Source organism: Fringilla coelebs (assembly GCF_963513975.1).
Source record: "Fringilla coelebs genome assembly, chromosome: 3".
NCBI lineage: Eukaryota > Metazoa > Chordata > Aves > Passeriformes > Fringillidae > Fringilla > Fringilla coelebs.
The window spans coordinates 31797414-31820374 of record NC_140030.1 but is presented as its reverse complement, the minus strand read 5'-3'; the positions used below and the strand labels follow the sequence as shown (position 1 = coordinate 31820374).

Sequence of the window (22961 nt, the reverse complement as noted above, 5' to 3'; positions counted from 1 at the left end):
TAATTTTATTGTTTTATGCCAGAACTTAGTAAACACCTTAAAGAATCTGAGGGCATGTTACTCATATGTGTGCTTTTAAGCACTTTCAATTGAGAGGCTGACCTTCATAGTGTGCACTTTAAGACTCCACCATTTTATATTAATGCATTCTTTTGATACTGCTATAGAAATCACTGAGAGATTTGCTGTCAGAGACACTCCAATTATAAAACCCATTTAAATGTATTTACTTGAATAATTATATAACTACAAAATGATTAATTCAGTTGCAATTATGAGCTTGCAATGGAAAGACAGACACAGCAATGGGTTTGGTGAGGGATGAAGAAAAAATCCTAATTAACTCATTGCATAATTCCAAAATAGTGTCCAGAAATAAATTTTTCTAACTAGCATTGTTTGTGGTATTGGATAGAACTGATGTGTTCTGAGTGATGAGATAAAAACGATTTAACATGAGCTACTAAACCTATTTTTAAAATTTTCTAAGGATACATTACAGAGGTGTGATCTGACAGCAAAAAGAAGAGAATAGGGTTCCACATTTCTGACATCTTATTGATCTGTTTCAGAACCTCTCACCACTGTGAAGAACTTGCTGGTTTATGACCCAACCACCAGTACTCTGAATGTTCGATGGGATCATGCAGAAGGAAGTCCTCGCCAGTACAAAGTGTTTTATGGACCTACAGCGGGAGGTGCAGAGGAAATGGTAAATTCTTCATGTGGATCTCACTAACTATCTCAAATAAATTACAGCTCATGGTGGTGGTGAGAGAAATGCTGCTGGGTGAAGTAGGTCTTGTTTGCCTATGCAGTGGCGTTTTTTCTGTTCATAGCCCCCCTGGAAAAAACGCAGCAACTCCATGAAAGTTCCTCCCACATGTATTACAGATGTTTGATTTCATATAGTAGGCCATCAGTGATTAGTTCTTAGCATGGGATTTAATACTACACACAGTTTTTTGTTTCTTTATCCCTAGGGCACTGTGTGTGAATGCAAAGCTGACCTCAGGGTGTACAAAAGCTTATAAAATTGGCAGACTTCATTTCTACCCATCTTTACTGCTAAGAAGTCATGTGTCTGTAGGCTTCAATGGTATTGGTGGAAGCAGAAAAATCCATATTCTAATCTCCAGAAATTATTTAATTACTAAAGAGCTAAAAGAATCCTGAAAATAGGAAACCTTTGCTGCAGACTGGGAAATATTGTTTCCCAGTTGTGTTTCTCTTTCTACATCAGTGCAATTCAATGTGCACATGAAATGAGTCGTACATGAATGCCATTGTTTCAATAGCAACTAAGGTGCTACTGATGACAAATATTTTTAAGTGCCGTGGAGTTTTATTTCCTAACATGGGCTGCTCATTATACTTCTTGTCATCAGCAGGTTGTAGTGCTAATAATGTTTTTTTTTAAACTTAGAAAGTGATATTTTAATCCCTCTGAGCTGCTAAATAGTAGTCATTAAAGAGATCACTGCAGATTCTGCTACTTTCATTAGCAGAGCAGGATCTGGACCCAAAAGTGGAGAGAGCTGTAAGGGAGATGCATAGGAGCACATAGAACTCGTTTGTATTAAGTCTGAGAGAGAATCTTCTTGAAAAGCAGTTCTAGAAGATACCGCAAACCATATTATTTTAAGCTTTGCCTTTTGTAAAGTTTTTATCACATCCAGTCTGGAAATTAGATCTAGTAGGGGGGTAAGTGATAAATAAAAAACTTAAATTTTTTTTTGGCATGTTTTCATAAGTTTCTTGACACTTTCTTTTTAAATTTATAGACCACAGTACCAGGAAATACAAACTATGTCATCCTGAGGACTCTTGAACCCAACACACCTTACACTGTAACTGTGGTTCCAGTTTTCCCAGAGGGGGATGGTGGACGTACCTCTGACACCGGACGCACCTGTAAGTGAAATAGCCCTTTTCAAGAAAATGTTAGGATTTCTTTATGAACGGCCTCAGATCATTAGAAATTGATTTTACATTAAAACTTATTTTTGCAGCTTTGTAATTTACTCTGTTTTCTTGGCTTATTTGTGTGGAGGCTTTCAGTCCACTTAGGCAAGCTGAGCTCCAAAAGTTGTGCAGCACACTTAGTATTTATTTCACAGAACAGTAACATTTTAATTGTAGTGCTAATAGAAATGCTTGTGAACAAAGAGTGAATATTGGTGTTAATCCATGCTAATGTCCATGTGTGTGCTTAAAATTTTCTAGGAAGTTCGGGCTACTAATGTCAGCTTGACCTAGAATGTGTAGTTTGTGGTTATTTTTCATACATATCTGGTCAACCATAGGAAAGCAAAGTGTTATGATCACATTTTCAATTTCCAATACAAACATGTACTTTTCTGCCTGGTATGGAAGTTTGGAAAGACTGAACATGGAGATTCTTACCTTTGTAAATTTTAGGCTAACAAAAGTAATGTGTTTATCTTGGGCTGAGGTGCTTTTCAGCTTCTTTTGAGCAGTGTTGTAAATTCATTTAGAAATAGAACTTACACAAGCAATTTTGTAAAACCTAATTTAAATTATCCTTGATCTAGTGGAGAGAGGAACACCAAGAAACATTCACATTTACAATCCCACACCAAACAGCATGAATGTCCGTTGGGAGCCTGCTCCAGGTCCAGTACAGCAATATAGAATTAATTATGCTCCACTGTCTGGCCCAAGGCCATCAGAATCTGTAAGTAATTTGGCTTTTATACTATTAGTCAAATGTGTGTAGAGAATATTGCTTTGTTCAATGAGTGTAAAAATGATAGTAAACTCAGGCCAACTATCTGCCCAGGAGAGTCTCTGCGGAAAGGACACTGTTTATAGGAGTCTAGTCCATTGTTAATAGAGGCTTAATTTGGTAAAATGAAAGAAACAAGAAATAAGATTCTCCCATTTAAAGCTCTGTATTGATGATTGAATATCCTTTATCATATTGCATGTAAATATGAATTAAATAATTCTTTTTTTCAAGAGAGTCAGAGACGACAAATATTTATTAGGAATTGTGTAATTATGAAACCAGATGCCATCTGCTTGCTCTAAGTTATTTTTCTTTTGTGGGGGTTGGCGAGCAGTGAAATCTGGATATGGGCACCAAAGTACCCTCCAGGTGTGAAGTAAGAATTCTTGGATTTCTATAGAAATAAGTGCAGTTTTAAAGTTTTGACTATGAATGTACTAACATAAGATGAACACCCATATTGTACATGTAGATGTATGTGTTTTTATGTAAGGAATTGTAAGGACTTTTTAGGTCCTTTATATATAGTAAACTGTGACAGAAATTACTTTTTTAGTTTCTGTTTATGAATGCTTCTCCTATTTTTTCTGAAGAATTTTGATTTAAAATGTAAAAAGTAACAACTGTGATTGCAGAATGAGAGCTCCTTATACTTTTTGTTCTTTTTACACCACTATTGAATTTTTATCAATATTCCATGTTTATTTTAAATTTATGTTATTTTTCTTGGACAGTGTGCAGCATGATCATCTTTCTAATTTTCTATATTTCATTCAAATTGTTTTCTAAAAAAAGATGGTATAAGCCGAAACTTTATTTATATAGGTGCTTTTTGTTTCTGTTTTAGATTGTGGTGCCAGGAAACACTCGTGATGTGATTCTGGAGCGCTTGACTCCTGACACTGCTTACTCAATAAATGTTATAGCTCTGTATGCAGATGGAGAGGGAAATCCAAGCCAAGCACAGGGAAGAACATGTAAGAGACATTACTTGTGTTTTGAAATATACATCGAAACTGGTGTGTGAAGAATGTATCAAATGAGTTACAATTACAAATTATGTAAGCTATTTAGTGCAACTCTGAATTAATGCATCTGAATTATGCCTGCAGCAATTATATGCCTCTGTGGCAGGGAATTTTTGCTATGCTGTCTGTCAGTTGGGGTACTTGAGTAATTAGCAATGTAATTTTCAATGGGAAATAAGCTTAATTTGAAAGAGTTAAAAGGCTCTTTTTAAAATCAAATTACCAGTGAATAACAATATATCTTTTGTAAAAAAAAATATCCTATTAAGATGGGTAGAATTAGTTGTCAATAGAAAAAAAGGGCTTCATGTTTGGTGGTTGACATAGTAATTGTACGTGTTGGCCTCCCCAGCTGTTTGTTTTTTGCTGCAGACACCTAAACACCTAAACACCAAAATCTCCTTGTTACAACTTATCTCATAGGATCTTTGTTGGGTCATGCTTAGATTCTTTAAAATTCACACTAGAATTACATGAACAGAACCTGTCCACAACAATAATTCTGCTTCTTCTATGTTTTCCCTGTAAAATCCCTATATTTATCTAAAACTTGAAGATGTGACAGGCTATAGTTATACTTGTCTGCAGGAGTTTGGGAAGCAGAATGTGTGTAGATGCTCACTTTGCACATCTGGATGTTCTCTCCCTTCTGTACTGCATCAGTTTGGCTCTCTTTCTATTTAAGATCTTCAGGCACTGCTGCATGATCATTGACTTGTATATTCATGTATTCAGAGTTTCAGGAAGGGCCCTTGACTTTGGCTTCAGGGCAAAATCTGAATTGATGAGGGTGACACTGATCTAGAGGTATCATGCCTTGCAAAACCTTCTGTATTTTCATTCTTCAGTGCCTCGCAGTGGTCCAAGGAATGTGAGAGTGTTTGATGAGACTACAAATAGCCTTTCTGTACAATGGGACCATGCTGATGGGCCAGTCCAGCAGTACAGAATCATTTATTCACCCACTGTGGGAGACCCTATTGATGAATATGTAAGTTCTGTAATTCCTGAGTAAGCACTGAGATGTTTTCAGTCAATTCTTTAAGCTACAGAAAAAACAAGACGTGTTCTACATGTAGTACAGCGTGCAGGCTCTGTGGGTTTTCTGGTCATTGCTGTCAATGTTAGGAAGCCATGGTTTATATAAAACAGTGGTTTTTTTTCCATGAAGCTACAGAAAATACATGGCTTCTTGAACAAATATGCGTGCGAAATAATGTTAAATATGTGACTCACATATTAATCAGAAGATTCTGAACAGAATCTGCTTCCTGGCATTTCATTGAAGTGTGATGGATTGAAGAGCCATCTATTACTTCATACTGTACTCATTTCAAAGTTAGTGTTCTAGGATACAGAATAAACATAAGTCTGCATTTCATAAATTGAAGAGAATTGACAGAGTCCAATAAGACAGAAATGGTAACTTTGATTCAGCATCTAACTTGCTGTTCTAAGTTTCAGTATGAATTGTAAGTGTGTTTCATTTCCTGCACCTTAATGACAGCACAAGTTATTCTGAAGCTTATCAAATTTACAGAGTATTTATGACAAAGCTAAGCTCAGATCCTATAGAGGACAATGGCAGAATTCCTGCCAACTGCCACCAGCCAAAATTACATTTTCATTGCTTTTATATTACTGTATAGCACATGCTGAAAATTCATTGTTTGAAAATTTCCTGCTGGACTCATTAATCTGGACACACACATTTTGTCAACACATGTCTTCTTTGCAGAAAAGATTGGACAATCCATAAAAACAGCAAGTCTCAAACAACTGAAAATTTTAATCAAGTATACATAGGTAGTACTGACTGGCATGCACTTTTGAGAGAGATATCTCAAGTTACTTCCCTTATATCTTCCTTATGGAGCGAGATCACTTTGGGTTTACACCTACATTTTCATTAGAAGGGAGAAATAGTGCATGGCTGCATAAGGAAGTTGAGATTGAGTGATGCATAAATAGGGACATTTTTATATGTCAATCTATTTAGAGCTTCCTTCTCAGAATAACTTGTTTCTGCCAAGAAAAAAACCCCACATCATTATGACTTCTATATTTCTATGAGGGAAGAGTACTGAAATCTTGGTGAACTGCAGCATCTCAGTCTGATGTGAGTGTTGGGACTGAAGAATCAATTTGATTCATGTTTTTGTAATGGCCACAGTATTTTGTAATTCAAAATAAAAAATACTGATAATTGTTTATAAGCTATAGCCCTTAAGGTATCTTGAATGAATTTTTCTATAATGGGCAGAAAACATAGTATGCCAAATGTCAGAACAAATTTTTGTTTCTAGCTACTCTCACTACTGATCAGTTGCAAGAAGGTGAATGTGTTTACCTCTGTTTCTTTTGTGTTCTAGACAACAGTTCCTGGCATAAGGAATAATGTGATACTACAACCACTACAATCAGATACACCATATAAAATTACTGTTGTTGCTGTGTACGAAGATGGAGATGGTGGACAACTGACTGGAAATGGCAGAACTGGTAATTATAGTTTTCATATAGTTTTCAAATTTTAGTTTGTTTATTCTTTTTTAAATTTAAGACATAGTCCTTGAACACTTCAACCTTGTAAAGGTTTAATTGTGTTAATTATTTCCTTGATGTGATTGTTACCTGCAAAGTAACAATCTGCATTTCTAAAATTACTAGCCTAATTAGAAGGGGTTTTTTTCTTTCTTTTTAGTTGGCCTGCTTCCTCCTCAAAATATGTATATAACTGATGAATGGTATACACGCTTCAGAGTTTCCTGGGATCCTTCACCATCCCCTGTTCTTGGGTATAAAATTGTATACAAGCCTGTGGGTAAGAAAACTTGTTCATTCTGAGTATACCACTCTCAGAACAGTGAGTAGCTAATGGCAGACCAGAGTAGAAATCATGTGTATCATTTTGTGTAAGAGGATCTATTTATTTCCTCTGTTTACCAATTGTCATGAAAACTTTATTCTTATGATCAGTATTCTATAATAAACACAAACTATCAATTGCAGTTTTAGACATTCAATTACAGGGATTGAATTGCATAGTCACTGCATTAAACTTTTTGCAGTGACTTGATTTGTTTTTAGCCTCTTTAATACCTCTTGGCCTTCTAAGGCTATGAACTGGGGTATATGAGAGGATATTAGACAGGTATTTGGGTATTAATGTCCAGCAGAAATTTTGTTTTATATGGCTTTCAAACAATATACATATCTTTCTAGAAGCTGAACACAAACATTGCACAATAGTTTGTAAAACTACGTGTATGTTCTGCTTGCCACATTGTAATATGCTAAAATTTAAGAAATCAATATGCTTTGTTTTAGAAAAAATGAGGCTAACATTTACTGACATGTGAGAGAGGGAATAGTTTTGTAGCTCATGTAATCATGATTGTTTCTTTCTCTGTTCTTAATGCTTCCTTGATTCAAGGTTCAAATGAGCCCAGGGAGTTTTTTGTGGGAGAAGTGACTTCTTACACTTTGCATAATCTGTCTCCCAGTACTACTTATGATGTGAATGTTTATGCCCAATATGATTCTGGAATGAGCATACCTTTGACAGATCAAGGCACTACATGTAAGTCAGAACAATTTTGTTGTAATCATGCTAGATACATATGCTGGTATGAGATAATGTTGATTAAGAGAAGATTTTGATGGATGGTTGCTAGGAAGCCTGAGCATCCTTTCATGGACAAAACTTGTCATCTGTCCATAAGGTAGATCTTAAAAACACTGATCTTGGAAAGAGTAATGAAAATATATTTTAAAGTAATGACTTTATGAAATAACATCTTCTAGTCTATCTCCTAAAATTTTGTTAAGTTATACTTGGAGTCAATCTTTACCTGTCTCCAGGGTACTACAGAATCTAACCATGTTACTAAGCAGGTCTAGGCTTTTTGATACTCTGCTTTTAGCTCATAGGAATGTCCAGTGATTTTGATGATGGCCTCAGCTAAGAAACTTCTAAAAATTTCTTCAGTTATGATGAATTAAGTACATTCTTTTCATGCTGCTATATATATGAGTCAGATTTATTTTTGGAGGTTTCTGATTTTGTAAAGAAATCAACTTAATGAAAAAATTCATAAAATGGGCTGTTACCCATTATGGGATCTGGGGCCTTTGTAAATAGCTAGGTGAGCATCTGTAGGGTGTAAAATAAAAAGATTTGACTAGAACTACTCTTTCTTTCTGCAAGTGTTTTTAAAAATCAAGTTCCAAACCAGCACTGCTAATATAATATTCATTTCACCTATTATATACTATTTTCCAGAGAAAAATTTCTCTCTCTTTTCACAGTATATTTGAATGTCACTGACCTAAAAAGTTACAAAGTGGGTTGGGATACTCTCTGTATCCGGTGGTCACCTCATCGGTCAGCAACGTCCTACAGACTGAAGCTGAACCCAACTGATGGTAAGTGTGCTCTATTTTTGGCATTTTCTAGAAACATAATTGTCTTATGTCAGTGACAGCACCACTTATTTGGATTGGTGGCAAGCACCAGCCATAATGATACATCTGGTTGAGTTTTAAAGCTCTGAACAAAACCTGTTTTTCTTGAATGGTGAAAAAGCTGCAAAGAGGGAGTACTGCTTATTGTCAAGTGGACTACATCTACCAGTTGCCTGGTTTCACATGTGAGCTGCAATTGTACTTTCCAGTGTGCTCCAGCGTTCATAATCACCACACAATTTTGGTCTAGAAAGGTTGTTACAGATCAAGAATAAGAGTGCTGTCCAAATATCCTCTTAAGAAGGTTCTTCATTTCTACACATATGTATAGATACATTAGAAGGGAAGTAATAGGTTCTAAATTTCTTTCTGTTGGTTTATTTTGACAGGTTCCAGAGGACAGGAAATCACAATCCGTGGGTCAGAAACAAGCCATTGTTTTACTGGCCTCTCACCAGACACAGAGTACAATGCTACCGTCTTTGTTCAGACCCCTAACCTTGAGGGACCTCCAGTCTCTATGAGGGAGCATACAGGTGGGTAACAGATACTGTGAACTTTAAGTTTTAGCTATAGAATTTGTCTTGTTTCAGCTGTAGAATAATTTTTTTTTTTCCAGTCCTCAAACCTACAGAGGCACCAACTCCACCACCTACACCTCCTCCACCTCCCACAATCCCTCCAGCTCGGGATGGTATGTTTATTTCTAGAATTATTCAATATTTTTGTGTAGTTGCTGTACTACTTCATAGTTTACCTCGATTTTTTATAACTTTAAGTGGATTTAAAACTAGCACAGGCTTTTAGAGAAATGAAGATTGACACCTTTCCTAATGCCATCCCTTTGTTCTAGAGCTTTGCTAGACTTCAGCATTTCTTGATTTAGAACAGCAAGATGCAAGCCTTTGGGCAAAAAATTATTGATATTCTGCAGCTCTGCAGAAAGTCTATGAGATTATCTGCTCTCAGCAGACAATTCATGTTTTATGGTAGCTGATCAGGAAAAATAAGTAATTTACAACATTTATATTTTATTCTTGAACTTTTTCACATTTCTTGATGTTTTCTTTGGTATATTTTAATAAATGTTTTTGCGTATAGCATAAGTCATGTGCCAGGTTGAATATGTGGTAGTAGACATTCACTGAATATTTGTCATTCTTGAATATTCAAATTTTGAAGCAATGTTTATTTCATGGTGATATGGTTGATGTATTTTAAGTGTTCCTTTTCTTGGACTTTCAGTATGCAGAGGTGCCAAAGCAGACATAGTATTCTTAACTGATGCTTCCTGGAGTATTGGTGATGATAATTTCAACAAAGTAGTGAAATTTGTGTTTAGTACAGTAGGAGCCTTTGATTTAATCAATCCTGCTGGAATCCAGGTAGGTTTGTTACTCCCATTGGGTACAATTTGGAGGGAAATTGAAGATTAATTGAATTGTTACTTTCTTCCAGAATGCCGCCATTTTTCATATTAGATGGCTTTAAAAGACATGTATATGGGTGTGCATGCCTATTATTTATTAAATATATTTGGTATTTTATAAATAGAAGGGAAATCCAGTCTATTTTGAGATGTTAATATTCTGAAATACAAAAGTTACAGTTTGTGGGAATCCTCTGGGTAGAGAAACCGGGAAGATGTATGGCCAATTTTATATTTTTATTTCTTTGTATAGAGTATCAACAACAGGCACACTGCTTAGTTCTTATATTGTAGGTTTTGTCACTGTCATATCAGAAATCTGTTTTAGCAAGTTTCTGACTTCTGATTGAGGGCTACATTTTAAATTCCCAGTGTAAAAGATGAGTCCTGTGCCTGCAGAGTCCAGCTGGCTTGCCATTGCTGAGCTCCCTAGAATCCCACTGTACTAAATAGCAGAATGCCTTTGAAAAAGGCACTTGCAGAAGCCTTTTCATGCTGTGCTAACATGGGTCCACTCCACAGTGGGCGTAGTAAAAGTATGAAAAGGTCCTCTTAATGAATTAGTGCAGTTTGAGACAGTAAAAAGAAATAGCCAATGAGGGATAGACTTTCAGGAGTTCTGGGCTGCTCACAGTTATGTCAAAGTAACATCCTGTAAGGCTTCTTATCATAAGCATTGCACCATTATCAGTTTTCTTCTACTTGTAGGAAGCTGGATGAAATCAATGTCTAGGTTCCTACAACCACTTCTCTTTCGCTAGACGAAATGAATGACATAAGGTCTGAGAGAGTTTCTTACATGGTATTTCTGGTTGCAGAGAGCTGCAGGTGCAATGCATTTTCTTTGGTTAGAAGTCTGACAGGATATTTACATTGTTAAAGGTCTGCTTTTCATCTTCTAGGCATATTTTTAGTCATTTGATTCCCCATCTTTAAATCTCTAGACTTTTAAAGGAAAAGATACTCCTTAAAGTCACTCTGTGTTAGACAATCTTTATCATTCTTAACTCTAATCTATACGGGGTATTTTTACTATTCATTTGTTTTCTGTTTCATATATTTTTCTTGCTAATACATATGGAAGCAGAGAAAACAATATAGGTGACAGACACATATTAATACCAATGTTTAGTAAAATAATTAGCTCACAAAGACTTCCTCGAGATGCAGCAATCTCAGGTTTTTAATTGAAAATTAATAATTTAAAAGGGGGAATTTGCTAAAACAAATGTGAATATATATATACAGAAATATTATATTCAGCATTAAAATAGTATACTATAATATTGCAATTTTACAGAATATTAAAAGGAGCTAAAAAAAGATTATTTAGGAATAAATTTTCAGTGATTTTATTTCAGTATTTAAGGCAGGAGAGTATACATTTATGTGTGTATTCAACTTTATTGACATTCTATTGACAAATTATTTTTTAATCCCTAAAAAACAAGCTGGAAGAAGTTTAGATACTGTACATCTGCTCAGAAATAGAGAATAGGCATATATGCCTCACCATAGTAATAGCAAGATCATATTTGATCATATGCATTTAAGGCCATATTACATTTTTACCACAGAAGAGAAAGAAAGGAAAAAGGAAAGAAGGAAAAAAGGAAAAAATAGTTGTGTGCACATTGCTGTGATGTCTGTATATAGAAATATGTATGTGTGTGCATAGTCAGACATATTTGGAAAAGAATTTTTGATTATTTAATACTTATTAATATACAAATTTACATATTTCAATGGAGAGAGTTGGCCTGAATTTGGAGGTATGAGACTGAACACTGTGTTGTTATATTCCATTTCAGGTTTCGTTTGTGCAGTACAGTGATGAGGCAAAATCTGAATTTAAACTGAATACATTTGATGACAAAGCCCAGGCCCTGGGAGCTCTTCAAAACATTCAGTACAGAGGAGGAAACACAAGGACAGGTAATTCTGAGCTGTAATTATATTTATTTAAGATAAAATATTTTCAGAAAATGTGCAGTTATCCTAATATTGCATGGCTGAAGAAGTAGGTTTTTCTGTTGTGTTTTAGCTCTGTGGCGGCTGCCCTTATGAAGTAAAAGAATTTTTCTCTTGTGTATAATATGGATGATTCATTGTTTTTTGTACTTCACAGGCAAAGCCCTAACGTTTATCAAAGAAAAGGTTTTGACTTGGGAGAGTGGCATGAGGCGAGGTGTTCCCAAGGTACTTGTTGTTGTCACAGATGGTCGGTCTCAGGATGAGGTGAGGAAAGCAGCGACAGTCATACAGCACTCTGGTAAGCAATTCACAGCACCTGGCTGTTTCATTTCTGTATTGCTTCAATTATCTGGGAATCATTTACTCATCCTTTATGGACTTGGAAATGTATTCTGAGTATTTGGGAAAACCTCAGAACTATTCAAAGAATTTGTGCTCTCTGGACCTAGACTTACATTTTCTTTCTTAAGCCTTCTCTCTGGGGAAGGATGCAGCTTCCCAAAGATTTCATATGCATATCATTTCAGAGACATACCTTTTGGTTACTTCTTCCTCTTTTTGATGTTTGGACCCAAGAAATCACTGGGAAGGGTACTCCATACTAGTGCTTATGTTTTAATGAGCCTGATTTCCTGAGGTTTTTGTTTCATCTGGCATAAACCAGTGTCTCTCCAGTTTAAGTAACTGTTTGTGAAGGAGCTGGGTCTGAATGGACTCCTCTGTTGCTCCTCCTTTGAGCTAAGAAGCACTTTTCCTCATCAGATTTGATGATTGTGGTTTATGTGAGTGTAGTATTCTGTTCCTGTCCCAGCACTCAGCATCTTGCATTTCAGTGCGTGAACCACCTAGTCCTGATCTCTGAGCAGGGAGATGTTGTACATCCGTATTGGAATCACATGCATGTAAAACACAAATGATCATCTCTGTCTCTTTAATCTGGAAGAATTAGTTCTATCTAGATGGTTTCTCAGTCTCTCTGGACAATATGCTTCAGCGCTTAACTACCCTACTGGTAGGAGACCTTTGTCTTGCATTTCACCTAAGTCTTCATGCTAGCAAGATTCTTCGTTGTCTTCATTCACCTAGTTAATCAGGAAAGAAGCTGATTGCTGTCCACTGCAATGGGCCTTTGTATTTGAAACCTATTTTTATCTCCTCTTTCTATCTTCTTTTTTCTAGAACAAACAAACCTATTTTTCCTTCAATGACATGTTGATCAAGTTTTTGAGACCCCTTATCATTTTCAGTTTCCTCTCTACTTGCTTTGTTTTCTACACATATCAAAGCATGCTCAAAGCTGGACAGAGTATGTCAGCCAAAGTTTCACCAGATTTGGCTACAGGGGAATAATTCTCTTTTTTTTTAACAAAAAAGTTACTTTTATTGTTTGGAATAAATTTGAATCCCAGTTTCAGCCTCTAACTGGCTTTTTCAATGTCTGTGCAGCTTCTCTTCAATTAAATTTACATCTGGTGATATGATTGACCTCTGTGGTCTGGTTTTTCTCATTTAACTTAAGACACCTGACCACTAAATGTCTAGTCTAACGTCATTGTGTAGGGTCCTTTTACGACTGGTGAAGAGAGCAACAGATAGGCTTCTATAGACAATGACTTTTCCTATCCTGAATTCAGCATGTGAGGGAGCTAAGATGAATTTCTTTCTGCATCTGACCATGTCTATCTGGTGATTATAGAGAAAAACTAGACAACTTGGAAAGTAGAAGTTGCTGAGGTGAATACCACTCTAAGAAAGAGAAACCAAGAGGCATGAAATGCAAGAGATGGAACAGATAGACACCTGGATAACTAATGGTCTGTACAGTTTTTGGCCACAGAACAGATTTAAGATACTGTAGGGTTGAGAGAATTGTATGTTTTGTATTAAAGAGTGAGGAGACTTATGTAGCCAAGGCCGCATGAGATTGGATAATGTCCCAAAAAAAAACAATGAAAGAGGAGAAAGTTTTGAAAGAAAGATGCGAAACACCTTTCAGAGCTCTGACAGGGTGAAAAGAGATCTGGAATGTGTGCTCACAGGTAGCTCATCACAAGTAAATGGTTTGTGCAATATTAACATTAAAAATGTTAATGTATGTTTGCTGTATTTCAAGCAACAAGTGTTGTTTTTACAGGCTTCAGTGTCTTTGTGGTTGGTGTGGCTGATGTGGATTACAATGAACTGGCCAAGATTGCCAGCAAGCCCAGTGAGCGTCATGTATTTATTGTTGATGACTTTGATGCCTTTGAGAAGATTCAAGATAACCTTGTCACCTTTGTGTGTGAGACTGCTACCTCAAGTGAGTAGAAGACATTGGTTTCCTTTTTCCCAAATTAATATGTTTGCTTATATACTGCTAAAAGTGAGAGGTGGGCTGACCTTGTCTGGATTCTGGGTGCCCACCAAAGCTGCTCTATTGCTCCCCTTCTCAGCTGAACAGGGAAGAGAAAATACAATGAAAGGCTCATGAATTGAGATAAGGGCAGAAATAACTGAGCAGTTACTGTCACGGGCAAAACAGACTCCATGTGGGGAAAAATGAATTTATTATCAATTAAATTGGAGTAGGATAAGGAGAAATAAGACCAAGTATTGAAAACCTTTTTCCTGTCCCTCCCTTCTTCCTGGAGTTAGCTTTATTCCCAACTTTATCTCCTCACCCTGGGCATCACAGGACTACAGAGAATGAGAGATGTGTTCCGTTCATCATTTGTTGTCCCTGCTGCTCCTTCCTCCCCAGGGGAAGTAGTTTTCAAACTCTTCCCCTGCCCCAGTGAGGGTCCCTACCATGGGATTCAGTCCTCCACGAACTTCTCAACATGGGTCCTTCCCATGGGCTTCAGTTCTTCATGAACTGCTCCAGCGTGGGTCACAGAATCACTTTGTTAGGATTGGAAGGGAGCTCTGGAGATCATCCAGTCCAACACCTCTGGTCACCTGGAGCAGGTTACACAGGAACACATCCTCATAGATACTGAATTTCTCCAAAGAGGGAGACTCCATAATCTTCCTGGGCAGCCTGTTCCAGTGCTCTGCCACCCTCAACATAAGAAAGTTCTTCCTCATATCGAGAGGAAGCTTCTTGTGTTTTAGTTTGTGCCTTTGCTCCTCTTTCTGTTGCTGGACATTCCTGAAAAGAGTCTGGCCCCATCCTCTTAACATCCACATTTGAGATACTTATATGTATTAATGAGATCCCCTCTCAGTGCCCTCTAGACTAAACAGGCTCACCTGCCTCAGTCTCTCCTCATGAGAGAGCTGCTCCAGACCTCTCATGTTCATGCTCTGCTGCTGGAACCTTTCCAGTAGCTCTCAGTCTTTCTTGTACTGAGGAACCCAGAACTGGACACAGCACTCCAGATGCGGCCTCACTAGGGCTGAGCAGAGGGGCAGGATCACTCCCCTTGACCTGCTGGCCACTCTTCCTGATGGAATACTGATGGAATACTACTGGTCTCTCTGGCTGCAAGGGCACTGCTAGCTCATAGTCAGTCTGTTATCCACCAAAGCTCCCATGTCCTTTTCAGCTGAACTGATGTCTAGTAGGTCAGCCCCCAAAGTGAATTTGGAGTAATTCCTCTCCATGTGCAGGATGCTAGTCTTGCCCTTGTTGAACCTCATTAGGTCCCTTCCACATGGTGCAGTCTTTCAGGCACAGCCTGCTCCATTGTAGGTCTCTTATGAGATCAACAAATCCTGCCAGCAAACCCATTCTGGCATGGGCTTCTCTCTCTCTGGGATGCCACAGGTCCTGCCAGGAACCTGCTCCAGTATGGGCTTCCCACATTGTCAGTCTCCTTCAGACCTGCTCTGCCCTAGGGTCCTTCAGGGGCTGCTGGCAGATATCTTCTCCTCTGTGGACTTCCATAGTCTGCAGAGTGAAAGCCTGCCTTACCATAGTCTTCACCACAGGGTAGACCAGGAATGCACTGGAATCTCTGCTCTGGTGCCTGACAGAGTTTTTTCTCTCACACATTGTCATTCCTCTCTTCAGCTGCAGGCTGTTGTGCCTATCCAACACACACAACCCCCCACCCCAGCCACCATGCCTTGTTAAATGTGTTATCCCCCAGTCACTGCCACCACTGCTGATGGGCTCAGCCTTGGCCAGTGGCAGGTCTGTCTTGGAACCAGAGAACTGACTGTTGGACACAGGGGAAGCATCTGGCAGTTTCCCACAGAAATCACCCTTGTAGCTCCCCCATTAGCAAAGTCTTGCCATGCAAACCTAATACAATTTGCCATCTTATTTAAGGTGCATCAGAAGATATAGTCATATTAAAAAGTTAGATTTCAGAATAACTGGATATAGTTCAAGGGAGTAAGTTACTTTTTAAAATATTGGAATGAGTATTGTGTTTTATGTAATCTAATTTTGCATTTCAAAAGTACTACTAGAAGAAGAAAAGAGTAACAGTCACTGGCAACTTTAAAAAGTAGAATGATGCCTAATGTAAACTGCAGGGCACAACAAGTCTCTCATTTACCCCTGCAATAAGTGCTAAAGATGTATAGCTATACTGTGTGGTGCTGTTTTAAAATTATCTAAGTAAAGCTCAGTTGTTTATTCAAGTGAAATCCTTCTATGGCAAAAATAAGAAATTCTCAGGCCTGTCATGTGCAACTGCATGTTCCCTGACTGCCTCATCTGCTGGCTCCTGAGGAGCCACATAAATTTGCAGTTATTTCTTGAGAAACTGACAGCTATTATGCAGCTTGACTCATGCCTTAAAAATTAATGGAAAGACTGTGTCATTGTCCTGCTTTCTTCTTATGAATTATAATCTTATAATATTTGGGGTTCATTTGTCATTCCATATTGTCATTCCAATTTGTCAGAGTAGAAATACCCTACTAAAAGTGATGAGTAGAGATCTTGACATTACATTTACCACAGGACACAGTATGACAAACGTAACAAAGACTGTCTCAGAATTAATAATAGCATAGACTTCTTAAAACTTCTTAGACGTCATAAAACTTTTTGAAGTATGCATATGTTCATATCCTGTTAGACTTAGTGGTTTTGAATTATATATTGTTCCATATCTTTCAGCTTGTCCCCTTATTTACTTGGAGGGATACACTTCACCTGGTAAGTAATTGTCTAATATTTTAGCATAGGTTCATTTGTGTCTTTTACAACTCTACAGTGTTTCTTATTTTTTTATTTTCTTTCTGGACTTAAAGGTTTCAAGATGCTGGAATCATACAATCTGACAGAGAAGCATTTTGCTTCTGTACAAGGAGTTTCACTGGAATCAGGCTCTTTCCCAAGCTATGTAGCATATAGGCTCCACAAAAATGCCTTTATCAGCCAGCCAATACAGTAAGTAAACCTCAAGACTCATTTTTAGCATGACCAGGTGATGAAGGATTAACAGAGTTTATAGATAGCATATGTGTGCTATGGAAGATGCATTAATTTAATGTTCTTTTTACTAAGCTTTAAGAAATACTCTCTGAAGAACATCTATCATTGTTTTCATTAAATGCTAATCTATTTCTTTCACTGCAATCATAGTTCACTATTAATCTAGTTGCTTATTTTTCTTTGAGATTATGCTTCTTAAACATTCAAGTTGCATACAATCCACAGTTTATACCTAGGCAGTTGAACAGCAATCTCCTTAGCACAATGAATTCCACATTGCTGGACAGAAATGGTTTCAATATGGAGGGATTAGCATCACTTTTTCCAGAAGCATTGTTCTTACTGCAGTAGGCAGCACATTTGATACCATTGACTTAGGGTAGTTTCTCTTCTACTTGACTTGCCTTATTTGGCAAATGGAGCAGAGTTTTCAAGGGCCTGTGGTCTTAGAGCTTGGTTATTGATGGGTAATATGATGGTTATTCTTGCCAACATTTCTTTCCCAAAGAAAAAAAGGACTTAGTTAGCAGTTAGTTTTACTGGAAGTGGATCAGTACCTTTCTCCCTTTTTTTACAATTTTTAATTAGTTTCTCTCCCATCTATTTGAGCAAGTTTCAAAGAAGGTTATTCTGGTTCAGAGGAGATACCTAAATATAGCCCATTGTTCCCATTAAATTTAGGAAAATTTAGTTTTCTTTTCATGGAAGCCTTTGAAATCATCTGCAATCCTGCCAGATTGGGTAAAGACAAGCTCACAAGCACAGAAGCTGAGGTTTATGAAGAAATAATTTATTTTTGCTAGCCTTCTGAGATCACAGCTTCAAAAGTGGAGGACTTGAGGATTTTTAAGTTTATTGGCATGCCATTAATACCTGTAGGGATGATAGGTCTCTGACAACATGGATTTTTGCAGTCTAGGGAAATACAGATAATCTCAGTTTTGCAACTCTCTTGCACAGATAGATATTGTTTTTAGGATAAGTTGATGAAAAGACAATAAAGAGATAGGCTTCACATTTATTTAATTTTTTTTAGAAATGTTGTGGTACACAGTCTAATGTTTGCTAAAGAGGTGGAATAGACTTGCCAGAGTATTCTGGGCACTTATTTTTCAGGAGAATTCATAAAATAAAACTCTACACTGTGTCAGCAAAGCAATAAACTCATGCTGATCCTAGTGGCATAGTTGTTTCCATATCCAAAATAACTTGTTATCCAAATTATAAATTTGTTGCTATATCTACTTTAATATTTTAATTCTTGCACTGTGCTTTGCGATGTTGTTGACTTAGAGATGTGGTTTTTATTGCAGTGTTCCTAATTGTGTGGGTTCATAAGCTTTGTCCAACATACAAAGCAGCTCCTCTTTTAATTTAGGATTTTTATGTTTATGTTCATGTGACTGAATCTCCATCTGAGCTCCATTATGATGGTTGAGCAGAAGGAGTGATCACCTCTTTTCTTGCTGTTCTCTTCCTGCATTCCCTCCTTTCTCATACAGAAAAATTCTGGAGGCCATTTCATACATGTTTTTATGTACTTTTGGCTCTCTACTTATTTAATGTGAAACAGTCCAAATAGCACAAATTTAAACCCGAGTCACTAAAAAATGATCTGGAGCCCAAATGCATCACCAATCTCAAAAAGACATTAAATATTCCATCTCTGCATCTGTGCCTGAGGGCAGCAATAGTTAAATGCTGTTGCCTGACTGAAGCAGGCCAGATGAAAAAAATTAATAAAGCTGTTGTCTTTTTTTTTCTGTACTTATCAACAAAGAATTTAAAACATGTGTAATTTATACAGAATTTTGCCACAAGAATACATACCCAAGAGTTCTTGGTCATATTCTGGCAACCTCTCTAATTATGGTTCTGGGACCAGTTGAAGACAGTTGTGAGTTCATCTTAACATATCACAGTGTTTTTATATCACAATGTTTTTTCTGTTTGAGAGAGTAGTTAAAATGCTCTGTTCCACTAAACACTGTGGTCTCCCTGTTACTCTTGTATCTTTTCTTTGAAAAAGAGCAAATGATGATGATCTTATTTTCGTCACGTGTTTCCGTGTGAAAAAATGTTTTTATACTGTCTTACCAGGGAGATTCACCCGGAGGGGCTGCCACAGGCGTACACTATCATTCTGTTGTTCCGTCTCCTGCCTGAATCCCCCAATGAGCCTTTTGCAATTTGGCAGATTACAGACAGAGATTACAAACCACAAGTTGGAGTTGTGCTTGATCGTAAGGACGATTATACATACTTATTGCATAGAGAAGTTACATGTTATGTTACTTTGCATGTGTTCTTACCAAATATTTCCAAACCCAAAGCATTTCTACATGATAAAAGGATTATCCATTTTTAGTTTTAAGAAATTTTTTTAAACTTTATACATCTATAGTTCAACTAAGAATAATTAATCTAAACTGCATTTCAACTTTAGTATTAAGTCTAAAATCAAAGGAATATATATTTATATATTTATATATTTATATATTTATATATTTATATATTTATATATTTATATATAAATATATTTATATATTTATATATAAATATATTTTTATATTTATATATTTATATATTTACAGATCATTTAAGATCACCTATGATTTTCGTTTACCCAAATAAGGGGTAAACTAGATTTTACCTATAAGTTTGTATTAGTAAGGTGGTTTCAGTAGTATGTATGAAATGAAATGTGTTATTTTTATTTATTGCAGCTGCCAGCAAAGTGCTGTCATTCTTTAACAAGGATGCAAGAGGAGAGGTTCAAACTGTAACTTTTGATAATGATGTTGTAAAGAAAATCTTTTATGGAAGCTTCCATAAGGTAAAGGATTGAAATTACGGTGTTGCTTTCTGAAGTACTGTTCTTTAAAATAGAAGAAAGCCAATCACAAGTCACTGTCAGGTGACTGTATCTGGTTTTTGGATAGTATTTTAAGTTGACATAAGGACCTGCAGGTCATGTAAAACAAGTTTTCTGAAACTATAGGTCTTTGAATCAATGTAAGAGATTTGTCAAGAATTTGTTAAGATTGTGCAAGTGGAGGGATGTATCTGAAGAAGAAATTGTAGCCTGGTTCCTGTCACATGAAAGAGGAAGAATAAAAGTTAAAGTGGAAGAAAGAAAGGAAAGGAAGTTGTGGTGAGAAAAGATTGTGTGGGAGTGTAATGATTTGAAATAATTCAGAGCAGAGGAAGATACAGCCAGAGAAAGTGAGTAGGCAGGGAACCAGTGTTGGGAGGTAAATAACATATTGAATAAGATTTGTATGTTTAACATACATATATACATGTGTATATGTGTATTTTGTTAAGTATGGGGTTTTTTTCCTTAAAAACACTGGGCTTAAAATATTCCAATGTCATGTTAAATGAGGAAGCAACAGGAAGGAGATAGAGCCCATATAAAAAGTCACTTTATATCTTAGAATGAAAATTACAGTTTGTGAATTGACAAAATGGCTAGTGAAATCTTTACATGTTGCTGCATGGACCTTCACTTGTCATAGATCTTGCTTGCTTTTCTAATTTTGTGCACCAAGTTATGAAAATTTGATGTTGCCAAGCTTCCTTACCTCTAGTCATCAGGAAGTGCTTGACTCGGGCTACATGTACACCTAAAAGTATTTTTTAAATGTTTTCTTGCTGTGTTAAGTATATATGTTTAGGGCAAGAAAGTGAGCTTAAATTGCAACATTTTTGGTTAGCTGAAAGGCACATTCTCATGTTTTCATTTATCTCCCTTCTATTTAGTTAAGTTTTCATCTCATGACTAAATATGGCTTGAGTATAGCATTTGTTTTCTTTATGATGCCATCTTCTGTATGACTTGTTACTACCAGCATTCCTTTGAGGATACTGATAAGGGGTTGCCTCTGTCAACTTCCAGATACTGAAGGCCAAATTGTCAACTGAGCTTTGCTAGTCTGAAAGCCAGGAAAGATAACTGGTGCCAGCATTATAATGTTTCGTGACTTCATCTGTTTAAAAAACAGGTGATTGTGAAAATAACACAGTACTATAAAAGCTATTGGTTTCCGCAGAATTTGGAGTGACTTCCCAAACCAGTCTTATATTATATCCAGTTATTCTTGTTTTAGAATTTATGCCTGGTTAGTTTAGAGTTTAGGCCTGATTATTTTTGACTATATGAAGAAATGTTTAGGTCATTGATTTTCTAACTGATACTTATGAGTAGCTTTGGATCATACCTACATTAAGCAGCCTTTATTCTGCCTTGGACATTTGCCTTTTTTTTTTTTTTTTTAATAGCTTGGTAGGACAACACAATTTTAAGGAAAGATAAGAATCTACTGGAGTAAGAAAAACTCTCAGTAAAGGCCAGGGTGTATCTTGTGTATAAAGGTTGAGTTATCCCCAGGTACTATTTAGATGCAAAGCAGTATGTGGTGTGCCTCATTTTAGATCTCACTGTGAGAGCTGACACTTCTTCAGGTCAGTGGTGTGGAGCTCTCCACATGCTGTACTGCCAGCAGTCTGTTTAAATGTCTATTGCTAACTTAGTTGATGTTATGAATCATGTTTTCACTTATAGTTTCTCTAAATGTGATAGACCTGAGCAAACTTATCTGACAGCCCTTGCAGTGACGTTCTGCTCATTTATCAGAGCAAATGGGGAAAAATCTGTGGCCCTTGCTAGCTGCCAGAAATTAGAAGTCATGAAAAATTGTCTATTACACTTGATAGTAAAAAAAAATACAGGGAAAATAAAAATCCAAACTTTTGTATCATTTTAATAGTTAAATACATGAATACATATGGAGAGAAAGTGATCCTAAGATGCCAAAAAATGAACAGGAGTAGCAGTGATTTGCAAATTATCTTAAAGCTTTACAATTATGAATTCTTGCTGAAGAGACTATTTCTTAAGAAAAAAATTCTTGGTTACTTAATGCAATGTGTAATTCCCTGTCTTATTTTTCCCAGAAAAGAATCAAAAGTTCAGATTTTGATATTTAAAGTAGCTGGAAGAGCCTTGGTACAGAGCTATATTTGGGATTTTTCGCCATGAAACTAAGATGACTTTTCTGGCTTCTCTCCAGATGATTACTAAAATTGCTATCTCAGTCAGGTTGTTAGTGATGGCACAATGGGCTTCCCCAGCCCACCTGCTGGGAAAGCCTTATGCATCAGCTGTGTTAATTAGCTCCTCTAATAATGGATAGCAGTAGTTACAGATAGATGAAGGACGGAAAGTAAGATTAAAACATTTCTAAAGGTACATCTGCAATTTCTCCTACTGTCCAGTTTCAAAGAAATGACAAATCTTTACAATTCAAGGAGAGGTTTTCCAAAATATTAAACATTTTTTGTGGCTTTCATTTGATGACTTTCTGGCTTATTCACTGAAATACAGTTAACTACACCTAACTGTGGGGAAATTTGCTTTGGCATACTTGAACACTCTGTGTAGCAGAGCCATGGTGAAAGCTGTTGAATCTGGCAAGTTCCATAGGAAAAATTCTGACTGCCTGAGACAGTCATTAAATTTCTAACTGATATTTTGGAGAGACAGACAGCTTCTACTTTCTTATTCTTACCACACTAGACTTCCTTTTAGCTTGCTATTTTGCAGTAGTTAGCAAGAGGAAATTTGATAATATGTATCTTTCTGCTGATATACATATGGGAAATTAGTTTGCTTGGCTTATTGATGTGATTCACGTAGCAGCAGATCAGAACAACATCAGGCTTTATCTTATAAGGCAGCTGGTCAGAAAAATTAAAGCATGTTTTCTTTCCTAAAACGTCATAAATTAAATAAATAGTCAGAACTAATCAGGACAGATTCTTTATGTTGGTGTGTTAGAAACTGTTGAAAACAAAATGTGTTGGAGTTGAATACAGAGACGTGTTATTTACTGTAAACACCAGATGCCTTCTTTAATCAGATTTATTGCCTAG

At 36.6% G+C, this 22961-nt stretch overlaps 1 protein-coding gene across 1 annotated transcript in view; it reads left to right on the top strand.

Moving 5' to 3' along the window:
- The window catches only part of COL12A1 (collagen type XII alpha 1 chain), a 100028-nt gene that overhangs the window by 54536 nt on the left and 22531 nt on the right, over positions 1 to 22961 (top strand). The window contains exons 34-52 of the mRNA XM_084202508.1: positions 573 to 712; positions 1785 to 1914; positions 2556 to 2698; positions 3600 to 3729; positions 4629 to 4771; positions 6153 to 6282; positions 6485 to 6604; positions 7217 to 7363; positions 8092 to 8208; positions 8637 to 8783; positions 8867 to 8941; positions 9493 to 9632; positions 11488 to 11611; positions 11805 to 11948; positions 13785 to 13949; positions 16707 to 16745; positions 16841 to 16979; positions 19125 to 19267; positions 19751 to 19860. Of these exons, the coding sequence (XP_084058634.1) occupies positions 573 to 712; positions 1785 to 1914; positions 2556 to 2698; positions 3600 to 3729; positions 4629 to 4771; positions 6153 to 6282; positions 6485 to 6604; positions 7217 to 7363; positions 8092 to 8208; positions 8637 to 8783; positions 8867 to 8941; positions 9493 to 9632; positions 11488 to 11611; positions 11805 to 11948; positions 13785 to 13949; positions 16707 to 16745; positions 16841 to 16979; positions 19125 to 19267; positions 19751 to 19860 (2426 nt within the window). The remainder of the gene's footprint in view (positions 1 to 572; positions 713 to 1784; positions 1915 to 2555; positions 2699 to 3599; positions 3730 to 4628; positions 4772 to 6152; positions 6283 to 6484; positions 6605 to 7216; positions 7364 to 8091; positions 8209 to 8636; positions 8784 to 8866; positions 8942 to 9492; positions 9633 to 11487; positions 11612 to 11804; positions 11949 to 13784; positions 13950 to 16706; positions 16746 to 16840; positions 16980 to 19124; positions 19268 to 19750; positions 19861 to 22961) is intronic.